This window comes from Phoenix dactylifera, chromosome 7 (genome assembly GCF_009389715.1).
Source record: "Phoenix dactylifera cultivar Barhee BC4 chromosome 7, palm_55x_up_171113_PBpolish2nd_filt_p, whole genome shotgun sequence".
In the NCBI taxonomy this organism is placed as follows: domain Eukaryota; kingdom Viridiplantae; phylum Streptophyta; class Magnoliopsida; order Arecales; family Arecaceae; genus Phoenix; species Phoenix dactylifera.
The window spans coordinates 16,165,265-16,190,918 of NC_052398.1; the positions used below are offsets into that span (position 1 = coordinate 16,165,265).

At 37.3% G+C, this 25,654-nt stretch overlaps 2 protein-coding genes across 4 annotated transcripts; one reads left to right on the forward strand and one right to left on the reverse strand.

Annotated features, from left to right (window-relative positions):
* On the forward strand, positions 1 to 17,025 carry LOC103707874 (cilia- and flagella-associated protein 251-like). Of its 3 annotated transcripts, none has more exons than XM_039128404.1 (11): positions 2 to 641; positions 772 to 805; positions 3,969 to 4,048; positions 4,147 to 4,206; positions 7,308 to 7,418; positions 7,497 to 7,574; positions 7,677 to 7,775; positions 14,650 to 15,283; positions 15,988 to 16,085; positions 16,164 to 16,194; positions 16,403 to 17,025. In XM_039128404.1, exons 1-11 carry the CDS (start codon positions 252 to 254, stop codon positions 16,573 to 16,575), a joined length of 1,788 nt encoding a protein of 595 aa, XP_038984332.1. In that variant the 5' UTR covers positions 2 to 251; the 3' UTR covers positions 16,576 to 17,025. The 3 variants fall into 3 exon arrangements, with proteins under 3 accessions (XP_038984334.1, XP_038984332.1, XP_038984333.1); XM_039128405.1 differs by having other exon boundaries at positions 7 to 641; positions 7,677 to 7,754; XM_039128406.1 differs by lacking the exons at positions 7,308 to 7,418; positions 7,497 to 7,574 and having other exon boundaries at positions 1 to 641.
* Positions 17,026 to 20,534: 3,509 nt separating this feature from the next.
* LOC103707875 (ACT domain-containing protein ACR6-like) lies at positions 20,535 to 24,662 on the reverse strand. Its single transcript, XM_008792567.3, has 7 exons — positions 24,080 to 24,662; positions 22,875 to 22,920; positions 22,678 to 22,792; positions 22,500 to 22,567; positions 21,374 to 21,976; positions 21,060 to 21,164; positions 20,535 to 20,941 (listed from the first exon to the last, which is right to left on the reverse strand). Exons 1-7 carry the CDS (start codon positions 24,154 to 24,156, stop codon positions 20,633 to 20,635), a joined length of 1,323 nt encoding a protein of 440 aa, XP_008790789.2. The 5' UTR covers positions 24,157 to 24,662; the 3' UTR covers positions 20,535 to 20,632.
* Between the last annotated feature and the right edge of the window lie 992 nt (positions 24,663 to 25,654).

A 25,654-nucleotide genomic window follows, 5' to 3' on the forward strand; every position in this document is an offset into this window, starting at 1 on the left:
GTTGCCTGCGAATGCGCAGGGTATTTGGGGACAGCCCGCTCCCAAAATCGGCATAAAATTTCAAACGTGCCCCTTATAACGCGCCCGCATTAAATTTTCCAATCGGAATCCGCGCCTCCGGACGAAAAGAACCCCATCCATCGCGCCGTTTCTATTTTCCCCGACCCCCGCCACCTCAGTCCAAGGCTAAAACCCTCGGCTCTCGCATAGTCCCCGCTTTCCTCTAGGGTTTACGCGTTCTCTTCGATCCGATGGTTTCCGAAACGCTCGAGGAGGAGAAGAAGAGCTCCGAGGACGGATCTCCTCCGGTGGAGGGGGAGGCAGCGAGGGATCCGGCGGAGGAGGAGGCGGCGGCCGGAGGAGAGGCGAGCAGGGAGGCGGAGAAAGGGGTGGAGGAGGAGGAGGAGGAGGAGGAGGGGGAAAAGAAGGTTGAGGAGGAGAAGCGGAAGCGGAAGAGGAGGGACGCGGTGGAGAAGGGTGAGGAGGAAGGGACGGAGAAAAAAGAGAGGAAGAGGCGGTCGACGGCGAGGGAACCCGCCACGCCGGTGGAGCGGCCGTCGAGGGAGAGGAAGGCAGTGGAGAGGTACACGGCGCTGTCTCCTCGAAGGACCTCCGCAACGAAAGTTCTTGCCATCGAGCAGGTAATGGGAAGCGATTCAGTGGCTGGCTTTCAGCTTTCATGCCTGCTTGTTAGTAGTCTCTTCCTTCGCGTCTTTAAATTTAAGATTTTTTTTATTAAAGTAGTGTTTTCTTTTCATTATGTGGTTTCAGGGGGCTGGAATAAAGCTCAAAGACATACCTAATGGTACTCTACGCTCTTCATTTGTCCTGTGTTTCTCTGTTCGCATGTATTTATTGGAATTGCATTACTTGATTTATGGCAACAAGAAGATGTGCTTTGAATGGTAACAATCGACAATTAGTCTAGTCTAGGGATAAATTACTTGCTGTTTGTGAAACTGCAATGAGGGGAAAATATTCACTTTGTGGAAGGACAGGATGACTGGAATACGCGAAAAGGACGGTTGCTACATTGAGATGAAGGGAGCATGTTGTTCTTTTTCATGCTTGCAAATGAGAGGAATAAGTTAAGATATGGAAAAAATCTAGATTAAACTTAGCCAAGACAGGGTGACAGAAGGGGAGATGAAAGGGGGAAGAGAGGAAATGATAGAATGGAGGATTGTACTGACATGGAGAAACACAAGGTTGGATGAGGAGTGCGGTTTTTTACCCCTTCTTTCCATTGGAGTGTATGCATCTAACTGAGTCGTCCATCTTTCACAGTCAGATTTTTGTTTAACATACATTTAAAGTGGGGAAATAAGTACTTTTTGACTTTGTTTGCTGCTATTTGTTTTAGTTTCTTTTTTGACTTAATTTGACTAAATCTGGATTTATAGTTGGGTAGGTAGTTGGAATCATCACCTGAAATTTGGGTTTCATTATTGTCCCTTATGTGGCACTGAAGGTGTGAAGTTGATGTAAAATGCTGGTTTTTGTCATCCTGGATAATCTGGCTATGAAACTATAATGAGGGCCGGGAATTAGGACTGCCCCTACCTAGGGTCCTTTTTGGCTTAGAATAGGTGCAAAGTAGGTCTGATGAAGCAAAGACTGGGGAATAATGGGGTTGCAAGGTAGTTTGTCATTAGATCTGATGGTATTGGTCAATCTGAGAATCATGGGGTTGAGAAAAACTAGTAGGTCAAGGAGATAAGGTATTGTGGGGGCAACTGTGGGTTTCAGGAGGGATATTTGAATCTTTTGGATGGTCTCATTAGGGCCTTTTCATTTCGATTACGAAAATGAAGAAATTTGGGACCTGGAATGTTAAGCCATGATTTCTAGTGGAAAGGTATCATTTTTTTTGTAAATTTTGGAAGGATTATATTAAAGAGGAAGTATGAAGGAAAAATAGAAGAGGAATGGAGGATAGAAATAGAAAGGAGGGGGTTTGAGATCATTTAACCTTAATTCATGCTCCAATTATCTTTGCATCATAAAAGTTAATCGTGCCTACTTATTGAATCGAAGCAAGATGAGCTGCTATTAGACAAGAAATGATGTGTAAAACAATTACGCATCAAAACCTCTTTCAAATCTTCCGAGGACCTCAAATAAAGCAAATAAAGAATAAAAAGGATATCCTAATGACCAGTTGGAGATCCTTAGTAAAATTTCTTATTCATAGAAATACCCTTCCAGTCTTGGAATCTAATCTCGTCACCTTCTGTATCTTAGTCTCTATAAAACAAACTGTTTGGTAATCTCATATGAAATTGTTGAATTTAGTTGTATGCTTAACGACTATTGATTACTAACTCTTGAAAATTGTTATACAAGTGTTTCTTACCACCAGTGTTTCTTCAATTTCATGTAAGGGATTTTTCTTTCAATGCAATTTTAGAATTGAAAAAAAAGAAAAATAAACTAAAAAGAAATCGACACACTTTTGTTTATTTGATTGGTTTACAACTCTAATCAAGATGCATTGGGGGCAAGGGGTGGAGGTTCACAAGGTGAAAAGACAGGTTAGCAATTTTAAAAGCCAAAACACTGCAGCTCTTCTATCTCCATGTTTAACCAAATTGGCAAGAATGGAACTTTTTTTTTTGTTACTATTTTATATCTTTTATTTCTAGTTTTTTTTACTGTTCTCTTTCTCTCTCTAGATCTCTTTGTTAACTGCATACCTTTTATTAGTGTATGATTATGTTGGATGTTGTTCATGATTTGTGGTATCCAAATTCTAACACAATTATTATATTGGACATCGGGTGATTAATATGTTGATGTGTGTTTGTGTTTTTCCTTTCCCAAATGCAAATTCTAATGAATTCTAATGTATTTACTGAATGTTTCATATTAGCATTTTTTTCTTTTGAGCTAATGCCTCCAGTGATTGGAATTCTGGTGCCTTATAGGCCCTTTTGGCTTTGACAAGCTTGCCTTCATGCAAAATCAAGCAATGCCTGTACTCTGTAGTTCTTTAGAGCAAATAATATGCCTGATAATGTCACTGGGCAAGCATGAATAATAGGTGCCTTTGTTCTGATATCTATTCAGCGATGGTTTGCAAGTTTATAGTTTGATTTGATGTGATGATAATTGATAACTAAGCTGATTTTGTCCAATTGTGATGTGAGTTACCTTTTGCCTTGTCATTCATTTTCAACCTCCTAGGCCATGAGTGCTGTGATTTTATAAGCTGTGGCTTATTCTATCAAACAATGCGTACTCAGCTGTTGGATTGGAAGAAGGGTTGCCCTAGGAAAACGCATGCATTTATTTGATTCGTGAGTAGTAATTTGTTTTGTTAGCTTTGTAATTTGCCTTTTCAGCTGTGGAGGAAAATAGGAAGACAATTCGTCATAATGTGCTATATGCAATTTTTTCTTAGTGGACAAGGAACTTGTTGGTCATCTTTCTGCCTTATGTTAATGAAAATTAACATGACAGGTTATAAGTAAGATACTTCATCTGGATAATTTCAAGACTTTTTCAGTGATAAAGATGGGTGTCATTCTTATGGATTAAAATTGCCATTATCAGTCATTTCGAAGGTTTGTGGTAGAAGATCTGATGGAAAATAAATCATAAAGCATTTGAGAAATGTCTGCATAACAGAATGAACATGTTAGGATAATGTTTGGGCTGGTAATAATCTTGTTGGTAGCCTATAGTCTTGTAGGGGTTATAGCATGATGGGTAGTTGGAGATAAAGCATTAGGCGCATCATTAGTTTCTCATTTTTGTTTAAGGGCTGTGGATTTTTTTTCCCTTCTTGGAATCAATGATTTGATCTTGCCTTTTTATTATGTTCTTTGTGTTATCTTAGTATCATAATTGTTTTTTTTTCATTTTAGGATAATAATTTCATTTCTACTATCGCATCTGATCTTATTCGACTACTTTTGAACGAGCAAATGTTCTTTAGTTCCAACTAATCCTGCTAAGTGTTGCAGTGTTATTCAAGCTGTCGAAAAGAAAGGTAGATGAAAATCTTCAAATTCTTCACACAATACTTTTTGGAAGGAAATCAAATGTAAATCTCCCATCTGAAGCTTTTCTTTGAGTGCTTGCATGAGCATTGTTTATGTTGTTTTATGCCTATTTCTATTACTGATCGATATTTTTTTCCAGGTACATTTTCTGAAGAGAAACATTTTGCAGTTTTCTGGTATTGTCTGGGCAGACAACAAGGTAACTTGGTATTATCTATTTCAATGATTTTCTCTTCATTAAGGGACTTTATTATGTGGCATATCATTATTCTGACCAACATCAGACATTATTGTTGATTGTTATATTTGCCAAACTACAATAAAGAGAACGATGCTGTTATAGATAAGTGTGTGCCTGTGTGCATCTTTGGGTGTTAGCATATGGAGTTCCAGTGCACGAGGCTCCTATCATTGTAGGGTTTGGGGAGGGTCAGATGGTTGCAGCCATATCCCCACACACGGATACACTGTTTCTGTGTTTTGAACCCATAAAACTTAGGTCACAATGGAGCAATCTTACCATTGCACCAAGGCTTGCCCTCTATATGCGCACACTATGGTGCGTTGGATAAATAGTAGTCGTCAAGATGCAATCCCATATACGCTACGAAATGTTTAATATGTCAGCCCTAGACATCATGTTGTAAAGTCATATCAAGGATATCTTTCTTGCCTGGGTTGTCACTATGAGAGGAATTACTTAAAATAAGAAAATATTAAATGGACACGTAATAAGCTTGTACATAAAACGTGTCTTTTAATGGATAATAAATCAATCCATAAAAATGTTGATCCTTTGCATTAGAACTATATATCTTGCTTAGAGAAGAATGCCCAAAGATTGTTAATAAGATGGTGAAGATCTGATAATGTGCACCAAAACATAATGTAAGAAATCAGCAAGATCCAGGGAGTGATCATCTAGTGTTGCTTCTTTTGGCGGTTTGTAAGCATGTTGCTGTGTTTATTAACATTCATCATCGAGTCCTTTACCCTTGCAGATGTCAATCTGTTGTGCTTATTAAAGTGAGTATGTTAGTAAAAACTCGAATTTCTTTTGAAACAAGAGGATCATGGATGCCCATGAACCAATATGCTGATGATTACAATTGACTGATGATATTACCATTTTTAAATTGCAATGACCTAGTACCATTCTACTTGCTAGAGGTCTTACCATAACCATGCCACGTATCTTCTTCTGTTTGGGGTTAAATACTTTCAAAAGATTCAGTCCCTCCTTATAGATGCTTCTGTCAACATGGCAAGGTGCTTATTTTCCTCTGGCTTTTTGCCATTGAACAACTTGATACTATAGTAATGAGGACTGACTGGTGGAGACTGCCATGCAATTAAGTGAGCTATTGCTTTTGTTTTACCAAACAGCACTTCTGCTGACACATGGAAGTAAAGGAAATGTCTATGAGCATATCTTTTTATCATGTTCAAATTTAATAGATGCTATCAACAATAGGGTTCCAAATCTCACTAAGTCTTGAAACATGTGCCTGTTGGTGTCTGCCTTTTAAGGCATTGGTATAATTGGCTATATGAATGTAATTAGATGATCAACATTCTCTCATAATATTCCCTGTTTGTGCACTCTTTCATTTTTTGTTGCCTTCTGATCTGATACATCTTGATGTAATGTATATTATTTTTGAACCACCTCTGCAACCAGTATGTTTTGACTGATTTATTTCAACCATGTATCGACCATACTTAGCAGAAAACCAAAATCATGAGCATTGGAGAAAGATGGATAAAACATCTGATGATCTAGTACAAAACTTCTGACTTCTGAGGGGTCATTCATCCTTCTCAGGCTCAGCTATCCATTGACCCTCTTTGCATCTTACTCAAATTTCTTGAATGCTAGCAGGTGAACATAATTTCGTTTGAAGCCAACTTCAAGATTATAGAGCACACTTGTAGTTAAAATATCAGATGGATGCCTTCCACAATCCAATGTCTTGGTTGAGTCAAATTTCTCTGGATTTACTTCTTGTACCATGTCTACTAGTCTATGTAGATCCTAAGGACCAAAGACCAACTAGTGATTTATTAATTACTTTGATGAAAGTCAAAGCAAGAAAATGATGCTTCATGGAGGAAATAGTGGTATTCAATTTTGGTTGCAGGAGAAAGATTCCCCAGTAGATATGATATCCAAGGAAAGGGATTTTGACTATTAAGGGAAACTCAGAATATGCTCACACAAGCTTGCAAATGGAAGCTCAGTCTTGTAGCCTGTGGTTATGAAATGGAAGGTTAGCAAATTTGTTACCTTGTGTAGAATGTACCTTCCATCTCTACAGATATGTGCACTCAAAGAGAATGAAAGACACAAGGTGTGTATCTTTGTAATATAGGCTAGTGCAGTTTTTGATTCCTACTTCCTATAAAAATTGGCGATCTAATGATTCTAGAAAGCTTGCTAGAGATACTATTTTTCTCTCCTCTTGGAATGATAGGAGGGGAGAGTGCTAATATGCTTCTTGGCCAAAAGAAGGAAATGGTGATGGATGGAAACAGAAGCCTGCTCTACTAGAGATGCTCCCATCGCCATTGAATTGAAGCCCAAGAACTGCAGCTTGAGACTTTCTTCTTATTCTTCTACATTTGTTGTAAAGGAGCGCTCAGTGAGATATGAGATGAGCTTGTTCATCTTCTTACATGCCCCAAACCCCACTCCCCACCCTTTGGTTTTATTGGAGGAGATAGTGCTAGTCTGCTTGTTGACCAAATGAAATAGATGGTGAGGGATGGAAAAGAGAAGCATGGGAAAGCCCCCAGTGCCACTGCATTGAAGGCTAAGAACTACAACTTAACTCTTTCTTCTTTTTGTTCTTTAGTTTTTAGAAGGACAATGCTTCGTCATGCAAGTTTGTTCTTCTTCTTTCTCACCTTGTGGAATGATAGAAGTGGAGGGTGATGGGGCCACCATTTCCCCCTATCTTCTAGGTCTATTAAATTTTAGGGTAAAGGAGGATTAACATTTATGCTTTTTAAGGTTTATTACTAAAAGAACTCTGAAGAATATTATCAAAAATAATCCTAATACTACCATTGGAATGTGTGACACTTTCACACCAGCACCTCAGCAATACTAAAAAATACTAGATTATGACTATCATGTCATAGGTATCTGGAAAATACTACATCTTTGATTATTTAAATGCATACGGTTGATTAAACTATGTCAAGAAAAATGTTAAAACTGAAAAGCCCAAGTAACTTGATTTGAATCTAGAATCGAAGAAGCTTGTTAGTCAATACACAAATTTTCCTACATTGCAGGAAAAACAAAGGGCAAAAATTAAGGAAAAGCTAGATAAATGTAACAAGGAGAAGTTGCTTGATTTCTGTGAGCTACTTGATCTTCATGTTCTGAAAGCCACTGCCAAGAAGGTTAGTCACTGATAATTGTTGTCTTTAGAATCTTTCTCTTGTATTTGAGAACTGAATGCAATCTAATTCACCTTTCAGGAAGAAATCTCAGCAAAGTTATTGGAATTCTTGGAATCTCCTTATGTTACTAGAGATGTTGTACTTACTGAGAAAGAGGTTTTGTGCTTCTACGGTTACTGAAATGCCTTGCTTGGTATCAATTTGAGTTTGATGATTAAGTTGACCTTTTCATGTGGTATACTGTTCACTTGATTGCAGAAAGGTAAAAAACGCAAGAGGAGGACGAAGGGAATTCATCAGACATCTGGAGAAGCATCTTCAGACTGGGCGACTAAGGTATTAGCAAACTTAAAGATGGTAATTTTTCTAGCTTCTTAATTTGTATTACTCTGTAAATGCCATTTTGACAATATTATGTGCACGCCATCTGTTTTCAGTTCAATTTACAAATTTATATGTATCATCAGGCATAACATGTATGTTTGGATTGACAAAGGCATGGGCCTTGGACCATTTGGCAAAGAGAAAACTAGTAGAATATAAGACAGAATTAAGACGGATGCATCTTAAACTGAAGATATTAAGCATAACTAAGTTTCGTTCTTGTGGATTAGATAATGTTTTTGATTTTTTTTTAATAAGGGAAAAAGTAAAAAAGGAAAGTAAAAAAATCTTTTTTTTTTTTGAACTCTCCTAAATAAAAAAATCTTTCTGTTCTCAAATGGGAATACAGGTAATTCTACTTTCATACAAATCTTTAATGAATTCCATGTAAGGATCAGTGAATATTTTTGATGATCAACATGTGTTTAATCCTAACAACAGTACGTACCCGATGTATTTATCTGATTGGGATTGCCAAATAACCAATACTTTGGCTAGCAGATTATTTCAATAACTTAATCTAAAGTTAAAGAGGCGGAGGATAGTAATGATGGTAGTAGGAGAAATCAAGCTTAGTTTTTCCATTTGTTTTTCCTTTAAATCTTCTCTTCTATATGTTAAAAATACATCAAAGTTCTATTCTTTTCTTTGCATTTTTTAAGAAGGATTACCTTCCACCGCATTTTGTACCAGCTGTATCATTATCTTTTTTCAATTATGAAAGGTATTTGATGCCATTTTGATGATGTTTGAGTCATGGGCATTGCTTTAAGAGATTTTAATCAAGTTATAGTTTCTTGTTGAACTTGTTATCACCAAGTAAGCAACAGAAAGAAAATAAATTGTTTCATCTTTTATTTGCAATAACTATGAAAATAATGTTTTAAGATCAATATGAGGCCATGCAAATGCAAGTTGTAATCAGATCTGGAGATCAACAAACAACACAGAAAGGATTAGGAGATATAATAAATCATGCCTTGCACGATTCCATGTTGTTCTATTGGGCATACCATTTGTTAGAAAAGCACTGATCACATCATCTGCATCTGAGCAAGCGAAATTTTGTTTTGGTCAAAACTTTACGAATAATTACTTTTGTATTTGTACATGCATGTTTGCCAGAAAAGTTAGTTCTAATATGAAATGGAATTAGCCAATCTAGTGTTTGTAAGTTGTAACTACTACGATGTTACTTGAACAATTTTCACCTTTTAATGGCACTTCTTACTTTATGATCTATTTGGTTTCAGAAGTGGTATATCTGGTATCATTTGATCTTTATTTTAAATACCCCACTTTAACATTTTACAGTTCTAATGAAACTATATAGCTGGTAGTCTATCATCAGGCAGCTCTTTCTTATTTTTATGGGCTGGTTTTGTGTTTGTAGTGTATTAGTGGAGTTCTGTCGTACGAACTTTGACACCAATCCCTCTGCCTCTCTGTGGAAAAGGGAAAAAAGACCTTGATGCGATCTGATGTTTGTAAAATTCATCTATATGTGAAAAGCAAGTTTTAATTAGTAAAAACATATAACTGGATATAACATTCACCATGATCCTTTGTGTGATTTGTAGTTAGCGATGTTGAAATTTTGTCTAATTTGTAGCAATTTCTGCTTTGATAATTATTTGTTTTCTGAGTTTTTAGATATATTTATGCTATTAGAATACCAAAGAGCAAAAATATTTTTGGGTCCATTGAATATGTGCAAAGAAAGTCAAAGGCCACACCTTGCTGATTTGTTTTTGGGGGTTAAGTACATAAACCTCTCAACTTTTCATCTTGGAGATTCTTGCAGATTAAAAGATCTTTTTGTCTGCACACTTAATATGTGCGGGAGACAACAATTCTAAGATTCTGTAGAGCATAAATGTTTACATGATGGCCTTGTGGATATAATTCTTCTATTAGTGCATATATTGCTTTGTGCATGCATGTGGATGAATAGGGTTGTAGTTGAATACTTGTTGTGTGGGAGTTCTTGGACCTTTTTAATGATCATGAGATGGATTCTATAAACTTTTGTGGCATATGTTAAGGAAGAAGGAACAAAAATCGATTCGTATTCTTGAAAGAGCTCCCTCTTACCCCCTCATGAGGGACCAACCTTTCCTTTCCAATATTTTTGCCTCTCCTTTCCTACCTTCCACTATCACCAACTCTTTTCTCCGAAGCCAATAGCATCACTGAGTAATCTCTACCTCTCTTTGTGCCTCATCATTGCCCGCAATACCAATAAACGTCTACTTCTTGATTACCGCCATAACTCTTTGACATGGATTGTCCCCTTTTTGTTCTCTCCTCACGAGCAAGTGATGTCTATACATCTTGTTTTTGAAGCTTGCATTCTCTCTTGTTGCTTGAGGTTTGCATAATTCCATTAACCATACATCTATTGGGCTAAGCCATTCTCTTGTTAGGAATTTGCCTAATATCTATTTGTTCATTAATTTTTGCATCTATTTAGCTAAGTAATCATTCTTTTACTAGGTCCTTTGATTATTGGTGGCATGCTACTTTTGCATGAAGGATGTAAGTCTTGGCGGAACGGGATGATACCATTGGTATTGTATCATTCCGATAGGAAACTGACACTCGCGACACCTCCGAGACAACGGTCTATTAATTGGCCAGGATGGCTCATCGCTCCAAGTTGTAACCATTCAGGATTGCCTGGTACAAAGGCTATTTTGGTTGGTTCTAGGTGTCCCAAATTGGGCCTCTTGATTTTGGAATAGAAAAAGAGAGCAGTAGGTTTCATGCTCTCTTTCTTTTAGGCTTAGTCATGGGGTGTTGGTGCTAGTGCCGGCACCATGCACCCATCACCAATTTAAAAACATACCAACATTCAATCATATATTCATTTAGGACAAAAAAGTTAAAAACTCGAGAAAACAAAAAAATAGTGTCCTTGTATGGAAGCAGGATGCTAGACCGTCCCAAGAGTTGAGATGATAGCATCCTGGTACCGTCTCAACCCTGGATAGAACTAGATAACTCGATATTGATATTTTAAACCCTGTCCATGAGAACACCATCAAGATTGGTTTAAGTGGCCCTTACTTGGTCATATACTTATGAAGAAGAATCCAATTAACCTTGTGCTCCATTTCTTTTGGTAAAAGGTCTACGTGATAGGTGCTTCATGTCAACCTAGTGCTAGAAGAGAGAGAGAGAGAGACTTAGAACTATAATAAGATGGTAACTGGAGGTGTTGACTGGAAAAAATGATTGACTATTATTTTCTTCGACTCTGTTCTGATAGGAATATCCCTTTAAAAAGTTGCAGGCAACATGCATAGTCAAAATGCATTGGTGTTGTGACAAATGGGACTATAGGATATTTTAGGATGAAGTGCTTCAAATGGCTTAATATGGAAAGGAAATGAATGGACAAATTAATGAGGCCATGCTAACAGATAGGCCTTGAAGGTAATTTTGTCATTTTAAGTTTAACTAATTGGTAAGGATAAATGTGAAGGGCCTGGTTCCAGGTTATGGAAGGCTGGAGCAGAGTATGTTTCTATAGAAGAAAGATAAAATATAGCCTTGGACCAATGAAGATGCACTTGTCAAAACCCTTAGTCTCTACCAGTGTTGTCAAAGGCTCCCATATGGCGCAAGGTGCTCCTAGGAGCCACCCTCGCACTGGGCCCACCTTAGGACAAGATGAGTTCAGTTAGATGCTAAAAGGCACTACTTTTGTTCGCATCATAGAAAAGCCCAAGCACAAGAAAAAAGCATGCCTTAGCTGTTTTAATTGCATCATCCGTCAATCGTGATTCTTTGTCCATCAGAAAGAGTAGTTAATGACTTCTTCTCCTTCTAATGTTGCTGTCATTGCCAGCCTTTTCTTCCCCTCTTTCATATTGCTGCTTCTTCCTTCCTCTTCTGCTGCTGTTGCAGAACCTCCTCCTCTACATCTGAATTTTCATTGCCTTTTATGTTCTTATTTTGTTGATAAATTGTAGTTTATTGTTAAATATGTTAAATATTTTGTATTTTTATTATCTATATATATATATATATTCATATTTTCACTCTTAACTTTGTCAAGGTGTGTGCCTTGCTTTGCGCCCTGCGTCCAGGCTCCAAGAGGCCTTAGCGGTTTGGCGCGCCTTGAGCCTTTGACAACTTTTATCTCAATAGATATGAAACTCCCTTATGAAGCATCGATACAGATATGGATACGAGACATGGATAAGATATGATATGGATATGCCAATACGATAAATTTTGGAAATACGGCTAGCATACATCAAGGAATATATATCTATATGACTATATATATATATATGTGTATGCATGGCATACATATACATGCATACAAATATATATTCACGTATAAGAATAATCATCCATAAAGCGTAGTACACTATCGAAATAACAGCCCATATTGTTTACGGTAGTATTAAGTTTTACATGCTTCTTATTTAGTCATTATTTTATAGACCATAATACATACTTTCTATTTTGAAATATAGACTACAAAATTGATCGTTGCCCTCATTTTTGGATGTATCAGGGAAGTATTAAAAATGTATCTGAGAAGTGTTTGAAGTTTTTTTTTTTTTTTTTTAATTTTGAAAAATAGGATACTTAGCATAAATATTGGACATGTATCCGAGAAGATCTAATGAGTATCAATATCCGATCGGATATGATATGGACATGGTATGTTATTTGAAGTATCTGTGCTTTCTACATGGATAGGACTTTAGGTCAAGCTACACTGGCTGCACGTTGTGTTAAAGGTTTGAAATGGTGGCTGCATTATGCAGGTAGTCAAGATGCTGCATGGATGCCTGAGTAGTTTACAATCTTTTACTTAGGTGCACAAGCAGTTCATGCTTAAGTAATATCTAAAAGATCAAATGAAATAAACAGATAAAAGGTATAAATGCGAAAACAACTTATTTATAATTTTAGAAACAGTAAAAATAGTTGTAGTGAAGGTGGAGGAGAGGTGGAGAGCTGCATATGCGGGGCTTAGGCTCATGTGGGCCACCTGTACATGGACCATGCAGTCCATCCATGTATAGGGCCAGCCTAGACCTTATATGTACATGGTCGTGTTAACTATTTTGCAACACTTTGCTTCTATTCTCTATCAATGTGTGTGTGTGTGTTGGGGGGGGGGGGGTGATAAAATGGGTGGAAGAAAGTAAATGAAATGAGGGCAGTGCTAATTGTGAATTCTTATTAATATAAAAAAGTTATTTGTTTCTTATCTTGGAGTGTTTTGGCATAGGGCTAGATGAGGCACCTGTGCTCGTCGTGCCCTAGTTTTCCATGGTACCATAGGTTGTGGCATGTTGATCATATGACAGGGTTATGGGTTCATTCCAGTATGTATTTGTGCACACTGTACAGCAAATGTACTTCAATCCATGTGTTCAAGGTATCTCAAATTTTCTCTGCAGCGCTTTATATTGGATATCTTTCTTCATATATCATGGTGGTATCATGGTGATCATTTGACAGGGTTATGGGTCCATTTCATTTTGTATTTGTGCATACTGTACAGCAAATGTACTTCATCCTTGTGTTCAAGGTATCTTGTATCTCGTATGCTGTGCTTTATCTTGGATATCTTCATATATCATGGTGGGCAGCAATGAGTAGATTCTGTATTACAGAGCATCGATATTTTACTGCATCGTAGTGTAATAGCAGAATGCTTAATGTTAGCGTGGAACAAATCCGTGACATATTGCTCATGTCCTAATTAGAATAGCTAGAGAATGGCTCTTTGACAAGGTTTTGATATGGCCCAAAATCCATACCATACTCTGACTTTAGTTACAGGATAGCAAATTGTCTTTGACATCCTTTGGATGCACAAGTACAGATCAGTAGTGACAAGACTAAATTCTACAACCAGTGACTTGTGATATTTGGCCTTTAATCTACAACCAGTGACTTGTGATATTTGGCCTTTTATTTAAAGAAATACTTTATGAAACAAATGCTAATATTCTGTATAGGTGGAATTCTTCATGATGTATTTCTGAGTCCTGTGTTTACATGCACAAATGGTTTTGAAAACTAAGATCATCATTCTTTTAGTTGTGTAATTTCTTCCCCCTCACTCCAGCAATCTAATTTCTGCTGTATATGCTGTTTTCCATATTCTTAGGATGTAGCATTGTTTAATTGTTGTTTCCGTTCTTTCGAAATGATGTTTATGAGACAAATGCTAATATTCTGTATAGGTGGAATTCTTCATGATGTATTTCTGAGTCCTGTGTTTACATGCACAAATGGTTTTGAAAACTAAGATCATCATTCTTTTAGTTGTGTAATTTCTTCCCCCTCACTCCAGCAATCTAATTTCTGTTGTATATGCTGCTTTCCATATTCTTAGGATGTAGCATTGTTTAATTGTTGTTTCCGTTCTTTCGAAATGATGTTTCCGAGTTCTTATAATATCTTTTTTTAACATTCACTATTAAGAATGCTTGCAATTAATTATTGTGCATTTGGTTATAAGTTCCAATTTTTGTTGCAGCTGAACACGTTGGTAGTTATATTTTCTTTTGGTTGCCATTGTCAAGGATTTAGATAACAGACATCTAAAAATACCACTATCACAAAACAACAATGCCATCTTAATATATGATATGAATTGTAATTTTGAAAAGGCCCCTGTAATAGATCTGTCTGGCATGCTCACTGGCATATCACACGATTTGAATATCAATGCATGCACTCATGCGCCTGTTCATTTGTCCATTATTTGGTCTGTCATCTTTAAATCTAGTTTTGTTGTCCTTGTTAGCCTGGCAATACATTTGTTTTTTCATATTTTATTCTTTTCTTTCATGATACCGCGCTCCAGAAACGAAGAAAGAGTCGCAAACAATCAGCTAAACCTGAGAAAGAAGAAGATGTTGAAGATGAAGATGAAGATAAGGGTGGTTCTACTGATGTGAAAGATGCGTCCACAGATGATGATGATCAGGGGGATTCAGAGGAAGAGTGTGAACATGCTAAGAGTGACCAAGATGAGGAGGAAGATGAACCAGGCGAGCCTGCGCCGGCCAAGAAAGGATCTGGGGAGAAGCAGACAAAGAAGTGGAAAGGGCCCAAGATGGCAGAAAAGGTTCCACCTGTTAAAAAAGGCTCTCATGCAAATTCTAATAAAACCACTTCGAAATCAGTTGCTAATAAGGAAGGTGAAGCACCTGTAGAAAGCAAAAAAGATTCCAAGGAGTCAACGAAGAAGGGTTTAAAGGCCTCGACAAAGGAGAAATCTGCAACCCTAAAAAAGAATTCTTTCACTAAAAGCACCTCAGAATCTTCTCTAGGGAAACATACTATAGATGATAATGAATCTGGCCCACCATTGGCCTCCAAATCCAAAAAAGAAAATAAAAGGATAGGCCAGAGTAAGGAGATTCCTGCAACTGCGGATAATGCAAGCAAGAAACAAGCTGCTAAGTCTCAGCCAAAAGTTTTTGCTAAAAAACAAGGTATTACATACTGATTTGTGCATATTATAGTAAAATAAGCAACTTGTGCTTGTTTGCTTTCACTTCTCCAACTTTGGTGATTACATAGTGCCTCAAAACTTTCTAGGGCAATGCATAAAATTCTTGTCTTGTCCTTGTCTGATAATGCAACATGAACCTATTATATATATTCTCCTTGATTGAAGGTTAGCATGTTGATTGCTGTTTGATTTAAAGCTGCGTTCACTGTTTCTAATAATTATTTTGGATGTTTTTTGAATAAAATGCGCTCTCAACATGATCTTTTGTTAGCATAACAACTTATTGCTAACTGAGATTGTAGCACCTTCTTTCTCTTGGTGTAGGTCAAGTTTTAGTGCAAAGAATTAAATTGTGACATCCCAACCCCTTTTCTTTCTAAAGTATATGTTCAGAAGAAAGTCTACCAAATATATGGTTCTTTCAATTTTGGCAGCATCAGAATATTTAGGAAAGGCTGCATGATGACTCAGGTGGCATGAAGCTTATTGGTGATGGCTTATTGTGGGACATGAGAAACTCTAAGCAATAGAGTTTAACTTTGCTCAAGTCAAATAACTTTTTTTTGTCTATGTTGTTTTATCTTAATCATGGTTGAGCCCAGAGTCTTTCTCTTGAATGTTGTCATCTATTTAGCCATTATGTGCAACCATGTTCCTCTTATTGAGATTTTATCACGAACCCAGGAAAGACCAAGGCTAGTAAGGAATCTAGTAGGGAGCCCAGCACAGAAGAATTGCATGCAGTGGTCAGCGATATATTGAAAGAAGTGGACTTCAACACTGTGAGTAGCCTTTAAGTCAACATCTTGCTGTTATTCTGGATTTTATTCAGAGATTCCTAACAAGCGTTCTGAATGCAGGCAACTTTGGCTGATATTCTCAGGCAATTAGGTACGTTGTGAATGACCCTTTTGAGGGTAACATTCAGTATATCAATTATTAGCATAATCCTGATGGTAGCAATCACCACTGACTAGAGATAGGTTCTTGCTCTGTGATTTTTTTTTTTTAATTTATTTGCTGCGTTCTAAAACAGGATAGTGACAAAAAAGCATTGCAATATGCAGAAATTTTTACCCTGCAATTTCATTATTTGCAGGGTCTCACTTTAATACGGACCTGATGAATAGAAAGGCAGAGGTAAAGCACATAATTGAAGATGTGATAAATAGCATGTCTGATGATGAAGATGGTGGAGAAGATGAAGATGGTGCGGGGGATGCTGAGGGAGAGGTTGCAAAGGAAGAATCAGATGGAGATGGTGACAAGTAGCTTACCTAGACTGTTCAGTAACATATCAGGCCCCATTGCAGCGCGTTCGTTGGTTGCGCCATATAATCTAATGCATGCTTCTGGTGGGGAAGTGGTTGCATTGACCTAATGGAGGTGTATGATGATCATATGGGATAGCTTCAACCATTTCACATGGATGGATACCTCTTTTAACTGCTGTATCAGATATTTGTAGTGGCCTTAGTCTTGCAGTTCAATGTAAATGTCTCCTCTTTTTTTTTCTATAGATAATATTTGTTTAGGTAGTCATGACCGTGATCTGCAATGATCATCCCATCCCCTCCTTTTCCTTTAAGATGAAATAAAGACTTGCTGAGGTTGTTCTTTGTTGTCACTTTCGGTGGACTCGGTACAGGCAGGTTATTTGTCATTGTTGTCTCCAAATAGGGATTCAATTTCTCATGGAATAAACTCAAGAAAGGAGCTCAATTTCCTGTGCATATATGATTAATGGCTTAACTTGTACATGGGAAATTGAAACAATTTAGAACTTTTTATCTCTGCAAAAAAAAAAAGTGTGGGAATCCAGTGTGTTTTTCTGCCCTTAAAGGCCCATCGGTATTTGTGGATTTATTTAGGTCGCCTGTATTGCTGCACTCCTTCTAGACTAGCGGCAATGCACGTGTTTGATGTTAAAAACTCTAGATTTTGAATAATTTAAATATAATTTTGATTTAAATCAATATACTATGATATCTTTTTTAGTTATCTTTGCTTAAAAAATATTGATAAATCATTTTTAGAATTTTCTAAATTTTTATTTCTCGCTGAATCAGATTTTCTTTCAAAATCTATCACCATTAGTACTCCCTCTAGTCTTACCATATTTTAAGCTTCTTAAGGGAGGATCTGCTTAAAGTTACCATCGAAATATTTGAAATTATGGTTATTTGTGAAATTGAAAAATCAGAAAATTATGTCTTTTTTAATTTTTATATAGTTTAAGGATTTAAGGATGAGGATGATTTAACTGTCGTTGATGACAATATTTGCAACTCTGATGCCATGATGGATCCTTCTAGAAAGATCTTTATTTTATTAGGAGAGTAGATGCAAGACATGAATTCTGCAGATATTTTGTACCGTTGGTGGTCTAAGGTTGTTATTTGGCGCGAAGTGGTTGGGAAATTTTGATTTTATGGCATGGATGACAGTTAATGAGGGAGAAACTTAATTTCGGAGTTCAGAGTAATTACATGAGAAAAGAAAACTAAGAAGAGTTAAAGTATTTGGTCCTAGCTCATTTACTGAGAGATTGGGAAGCGGGAACGAAAGATAATTTGTAATCTTATACTATTTTTTTAGCTTACTAAGCTCTAGAATTAACAAGAGCTCTTTTTCTTTTTTCAAAACACTAGTCATATATAAACAATCTCTTTGCTCTTATAAAAATTATCCTGCTATTGTTTGAGAATATTATGATAAAGTTTTAAATCTGAGAGTTACGGGTTTTATTTATTTCTAGTAGTTTATAATAAGTAACTTTAATATCATTTTTTTGCATGTACAATATTAGGCATATTCTTCTGGGGATTTTGCAGAAAGATTCCTTTTTTCCTTTTTTTTTTTTTTTTTTTTTTTTTTTTTTTTTTTTTGGCATAAGATACAAACTGCCCATTTTGGATTTATTGGACCATTCTGGCCCTACTCCAAACAAAATACACATATTTAGCCTATATGTTGCCTGCACTAATACATGTTGATACGCATGCACTGATCCATCTTATAAGCAGTGCCGAGGACAAAGGGTTTACCAGCCTAATTAAGTCCGAGAAAGCAATTTTTAGGAAAAAAAGGGTTGCATGTTTTTGTATTCGTCTGAATAAAATGGACATTCTTGCAGTTTGTTATAAATAAAACGAAATACTTAGATTAATAAGTATAGTAGCTAATACAAAACTTAGATTATATTGTAGTTAACTAATTCAATATATTTGATGATAGCATATCTAGATCCTATCTAAAAACTTGGACGTTTAGATGAATGGGCCCAAGAGTATATAAGTATAACAAGAATACTTAACCTATCTGATGCCGTACTATTATTCCTTAATACAAATATTTGGAATTAATTATCAGTATACTATATACTTAAAAAAAGTAAAAAATATAAAAAGAAAAATAAATAAAATATCAGTTCTTGCAATTTCACAGCTTGCAGTTTGATTTCCTACAATTTCATTTGGTTTGCTTAGATCTCACACCAACTTTTCTTTCTTTAATCTGCTTATTTTTGTTTAAATTCTATAATTTTAGTAGTTAGCTGATAGATGTTTACTTTCTTTTCAAATTTAAGCATTTAGAAGGGGACCCCTTGAGCTAGCCCAACCACTAGAATTCTATAGAACTATCCAAGTCCCTAGATGTCATCTTAGGGTGCAACTATTAAATAGAACTTTCAATTACTACTTCCCGACCATAATGTGTGTCTTGAATAGGTGCATGATGGGTGCATCCTAAACCCAACCACTTGTACAAGTATGGGACTCGGCCCTTATACCTAGGGTTTGCATTGATCATGAAGTCTCTTTTTATGATACCTTCAAGTTTTACCTAAAACTTGGGTTTCATTGATCAGCATTACCATAGCTAGTCTTTTCGCACTTAGGCGCACAGCGTGCCGTTGGTAATGATTCTACTACGGTGCCGCAAATTCGCAAGCTGATCCTAAGTAATAGACTAGTTTGTTTTTATATATTATGTATGTACTAGTAATTTTTGTATAAAAGTATAAAATACTTACAATCAATATTTTATTTAAAAAGAACATTCTTATAATACTCCAAGTGAAGACTTTTTAAGACCTTCCTCTGCTTTGAAACAGGCGCTGCTCAATAAAATCAGATTCCATTCCGATCTGGCATTGGAAAGACTAGACCATACACAAAAGTACAAGAGGCATTCGGGAAGCGACTAGTCGCTTCTGGTGAAGCTTAACGAAGGCCGACCACTACATAGAGACAACTACCAGTCATGAGCGATAGTGAAGCCTAGAGAGCTCCTATTTGCCAATAGAAATGTTGGCCTACTTCTACACCCGATATATCGTATAACCCTTTGAGTGTTTTAGATTTCAAAAACAAGGGATGAGAAAGAACAGCCTGGAAAGCTAATTGTGGACAACTTTTTGAAGTGCTTCAACCACATACATACTCATATCTAGGATGGGTAATAAGCAAGCGGATGAAAGCTCACTCAGCAATTCAAGAAAATAAGTTTCACTCCACTACCCAGATAAAAAAAAAAAAAAAGAAGTTCGCAGATGCATTGGCAACACTGGCCTCCATGATAAACATTCCGGAGGGAGTGAAAGTCCGCCCAATCACCATAGAACAAAGAAGCAGCCCGGTGTATTGCAACCTAATAGAAATAGTTGAGTTTACTCCCGGCATGTTCAATAGTGATATTTGGGCCATTGAAAGGGCACCCGAAGGTAAACCATGGTTTACTGACATCAGGTAATATATTGAGCCACCTAACGCGGTAGGGGAAAGAGAGGTAGCGGGTGATCGAAGTACAGTTTCTTCGCCGGATTCAGAGAGAGAAATAGTGGAATCAGGGGGGGAACCACCGGACAGTTTTCGGCTCGGCATGCTTGCCTCTCTACCTGTGCCATAGTGTCTCAGGTCGGAAGGACGCTATTTTTTTTTAATTTTAATTTTCATTATTATTAAATAATAAGTTAAGCTAAATTTGCCAGAACAATAGCTTAAAATAGTCTTGTAAAAATTATCACTTGTCCTAAAAGCTTAAGCTGATATAATGATGAGATAGATTTATTTACATATTTTATATTTTTTGGGTTGGACTTTTTTTTAATGGGTGAACCCAATATGTGAAATTTTTAATAATGTAGTTAAAGATTGTGAAGGCAGGATTCGAACTGGACGGTACCTCTGCTCTGATACCATGTTAAAATCATTACTTGTCCTAAAAATTTAAATTAATAGAATGAGGTAGTTTTATTTATATATTTCATATTTTCTTACAAGCCTTTATTGTGCCGAGGACATTCTCGGTTATTTCATGGGCATCATCAACGGCGTCGCTTGAGGAAATTCCCGAGGAGGAAACCGATGGCGCTCGTCGCCTCTGAAGGTTTGGATGGAAAGGGCTCCTGCTTCACTCTTAGAAACATCTGGCCTACCTGCCTGCGTATCAAGTCAATTGTCTTGGCATCCACAGGGCTCCCTGACACCTCCGAGACATAGAAAGTATCCACTGCTTTGGCATCCTCCGTCGATATCTCTGCCCTTGTGATGCACAGGCCGTTCTCTCGAAATGCCCGAGTGATATCTGAAAGCAGCCCAACCCTGTCTCCTGTTCTCAGTTCCAACTCCAGTCCCTGCAAACCAATGCATGTATGTGTGTGTGTATATATATATATATATAGTTTTCAGAAACTAAAGCAAAAACAGTAGAAAGAATACTCATCAGCTTATCAGGATTTTCAGGTAACAAACCTCTGAAGCTCTCCTTTGAATAGCTGCTTGAAGACACTGGACCAGGCGGTCTCGTTCGGCATCTGAATTCACTCGGTGCCCATCAATGTGCCTGATGCAGTATTCCTACAATCAAACAAGGTGTAGTCTTAGACAATTCCATAGAATAAACTTGATTGCTTTGATCACCAAAAAAATGAAATAGTTTTTTTCCTGAATACAATGAAGCAACAAGATTCACAACTATCGCCATTCTTGTTGCTGTCAAATCAAAAAGTTTTTTTTTTTTTTATAGTAATTTGGATACATATGTATGGAGCAAGGGTCTCTCATACCTGATAAGTTTCACCATTTCCTGGGGCCACCGTTCCGTGGAACACCACGTACTGCATTTCTGTGAGGGTGCAGACAGTGTCAAACAAGAGCTTTGGCCGATCCTTGGACCTCAAAATAATGATGGTGTAGTCCTTCTCTTTGCAGTCCACGACAGCAACTTGAGGTCTGGATTTCTTGTCACCTTCTTCTACCACCCCGACTCTCTCGTAATCCCTTTCGTCAAACATCATCTGATGCAGCCTCCTCGCCGTGTGGGTGCTCCCCGTCGAGACCGTCATCTTTGCTCTCCTTGAATCGTCGTCCCCCTCGAGCACGTTGCGGAGCAACTCCTTTATGGTGGAGAGCCTTTCTGCGTCCTCGATTGCACTCCTCGTGGACTCGTCGGTCACATGAACTACTGATGCAACTCGGGTGTTGTGCGTCCAGAGCTCGGCTTTCACTACGTTGCACTTGAAGTCTGTGAGAACGGAGCAGATTTCCGACAGCAGGCCGGGCCTGTCGGTGCCCGTCAGCTCGATGGAGGTATATCCAATATTGGAGGGCTTCACACCAGCTGAACTCTCTCTTAGTGATGATAAGAAGCAGGCATCTGATTCCAAGGACTGCAGGAAAATTATTCAAACCAATGCAAAAGGATGGGAGAAGGGTCGATTAAGAAGCTAAGCGATCGATCCTAGTTCGAAAGAGAGAACCGTTTCATCCATATGATAAGGAAAAAAAATATGGAATCGATGAAAGTGAGACATGATGATTCATACAATTTGGATGGTGTGTCCCACATTGGCCTTTTAACAATCATTGCAAAAAAAAAAAAAGTCTTACTTCAATCATTCAGATATGATTCAATTATATCGAAGGAGGACGCAAACATGGAGTTACATGCAGTTCACTGAGTAAATGAAGCATGCAAGAGTTTTCCAAATACGAAAGGATTTGTTGCTTTTTTTCGTTAAGGCAAGATGCTGTTATACTCCTTTTGGTTAATGAAGTTTTAAAAAAGAATCATTTAACTAAATGATTTCACAAACTGAGTATTTAATTTTCCAGATATCATTGTGCGATAAATCAGTGATGCCATAAACACAGAAGAAGAGAAGGTTTCAAAGCCATGAATAGAATGCTTACTGTTTGTATGTAGCTGATGATCTTTTCGTCCCTGAGTTTGTTGCCGTTGCGATCGGTCACATTGAACACTGATATTCATGAGGAAGGGACAAGTAAGTTATTAAATTCGTCAGAAGATCACTGTATGAGCATCTGTGATATCTCCCAAGTACACATGATGGGGAAAAAAAAAACTTACCATCCATGAACCATTTTCCATCAGAAGATATGTATGCTTTGGTGATTATGAGGTTGAGATCAATAAGAACTTGTACAACTTGTAGAAGGATGCCGTTCTCATTTACACTATTCACCTATTAGGGGAGAAAATAATAATTAAGAGTACTAAACTAGATTCCAAGCTTTCTATCCATATTGGTGGATATCCAACTTTACCTGAATCACAGTTGCATCATCGGAAGCATTGTTGTCGATTATAACCCTGAAGGAATCAAAGAGAAAGCAGGAGGTCAGTTGGAAGAAACCTGTAGAAACTAAGAGAAGAACTTAAAAGGATGATTCATAGGAGGAAAAGGTAGGGGAAAAAGAGAAAAAAGTACAAAAATAATCTGGACAAAGCACACACACACACACACACAGAGAGAGAGAGAGAGAGAGAGCAAAAACTATCAAAAGAATGCTTACTTAAGGAACACTGAGGGGAAAACATCAGAAAAAGTTAAAACACCAGTATCAAGTTGGAAGAAACGAGTTGGCTGAGGGACACAAGAAGCCAAAGTAACGACATAAGATGTATATGTGTGCATATTTTTGAGGGGGAAATAATGTACAAATAGAGCAGAGGATATTTTTTTGATAAGTAGAAAAGGAAGAGCTCAAATAAAATAGAAGAAATTAACAAAGTACAAAATAACAAAGGAGGGGAGATAGAGAGTCCTAGAAAGTATACATCCAATCAGGACTCTGCTGCTTAAAACAGAAACTTGAAACAACCAACACCTAAACCAAGTCTAACTCTTTGAGGGGAACCTAGAGAGAAATTCACAAGAAAAGCAAAATATATCCTAATAATCACCCTCAAGGAAAAACAATTCAGAAAAAAAAAAACTTTAACTGGAAGAAGCCATAAACAAGGTTCACTTCAGAACAACAGCACAGAAAACAAAATTCTTTGAAAAAAAAAACTCCAAAAGCCCATCATCACAGCACAAAATTCTTGTAAAAATCCTTGAGAACAGCATATTCAGATGAAATAGCCAACAAAAAGGATCAATGAGAGGAGCATTCACAGATAAAACTCAAAAAAGTTCTTCCATGCATTCAGAGCACAGAAAAACCTGATTTAAATCTTTGTGAAAACCTACTAATGCAGCTGAAGCATAACCAAACCTAAACTTCAAACAAACCAAGTCCAAGTTTTAAAGAGAAAATAATCATTAAAATAAATATCAAGAGAAAACTAAAACTTATGCTCGAAATAAGCTATGCAAGACATATTTCAATCAAAACTAATCCAAATCAACAATAAACTAGTAAAAAAGAAGCCTCATACCTAATTCCGGCCAAAAAGATCCCCACATTCATTAAAACCACAGGAGAAAATAAAACAATTCCTGAGAAAAATCCCATAACTCCCTCACCTTGGTAGGTTCATCTTCCTAATGAGCTTGGCATACTCATCGTCATCATCCCTGTCCGCTACCTGAGGTCTCCACATGAGCCCAGAAGTATCCCACCTTCAAGCAATCCGAAAACAGGGAAGTCTCCTCCTACTCCTCCTATGTATATAGGGTGGAAGCCGAAGCAGCAGAGAAACAAGGGAGCATATCAAGAGAAACAGAGGAAAATATATGGAAACAGGGGCCATTAGGAGGTAAAAAATAAGAGCGAGCGAGGGAGCGGCCAAAAAAGGAAAGTCCTTCTCCTATTGGAACTGAGTCTCGTCCCCCAATTTCTTCAATCACCGGACGTCGGTAGGAGAACATCGCATTGCCATCACTTGCATGCACTTCGTGTTTTGATTGCGTAAATTTAGTGTTCGGCGTTTGAGCTCGTACGTCCGATGAGCCGATGGCAGTTAGGATGCGGAGCTCCCGTTCCGCCGGATTGCCACGTCACCCGTGACCAACTGTCGCTACCTTGTCGTTCGAGGGAACAGCGTAAGCCCACGTCACCTCCACCAGGACTGCTTTCGCGCAAAATTTTGGACGAAATATTTTTTTGCTTGCATGTGGCTCCGAAGATGAATAGAGTTGCTGATTAAGCCGCTCATCATTCTGAAGAGATTCTCTAGACCCATTTTATACCTGTTCTTCCACCATGTAGAGTATTCTATATCTTGACTCACATGATAATGCTCATGTGAGATTAGTATGAATTGCCGATATAAATAATAAAAAAAATCTAGCTGCTGCAGTGGGCTCGAAGTGGCCTTTTAAAAGTTTTCTGGTCTTCCTAATATTTCCTCTTTCAATTTTTTTTGCTTATAGAAGCACACGTGGATATTCTTGCCTCCTGTCCCTGGAGCGAAGGATTTATCAATTAAGATTTAAGGATTAGTGGGAAAGGGACAGGGTTACCAAGGGAGCAGGGAGCATGAGGAAAAAGGATTTGGAAATAGGAGTATTAACCTTTTTTTTTTCTTTTTATTTAGCAGTGCAATTGCATGGAATCAGACCTATCTATATTGGTAGCATGATCTAAGGTTTTCATATCAGCATAGGCAACTAATGACATGTATATTATATAATTTTGCCAATGATAAAACAATATATCTCAGGGTAATGACCAGCACAATAAAATAATACTGGACACAGTTTTCTTACCCTTTTTTTTGAAATTCTTTTAATGGATTTTTAGGTAATAAAAGATTAAAAGGAATTTTCTATAAACAGTTGATGTTACTATATGACATCATCAACCAAGATCCCTGAAGATCTTGATTGAGTTGGGTCAACCAACAAAAATGGAAAGAAGAGAAAGACTTAGTCTAGGTTCAATCAGAGTCTGGGTTTGATAAATCCTTGTATCCGGTCGATGAGTTAGAGAAGAGAAAACAAGAAGTAGGGAGAGAATAAAAAATGGAAAGAAAATGAGGGAATTTAGAAGAATAAGATGAAGATGGAGGGGAAAAGTGGAAGAGAGAGAAGAGGAGAGGTTGGGGGGTACTAGGGATCTGACAACTTAGTGATGAGATTAGAAAACCGGCGAAAGCC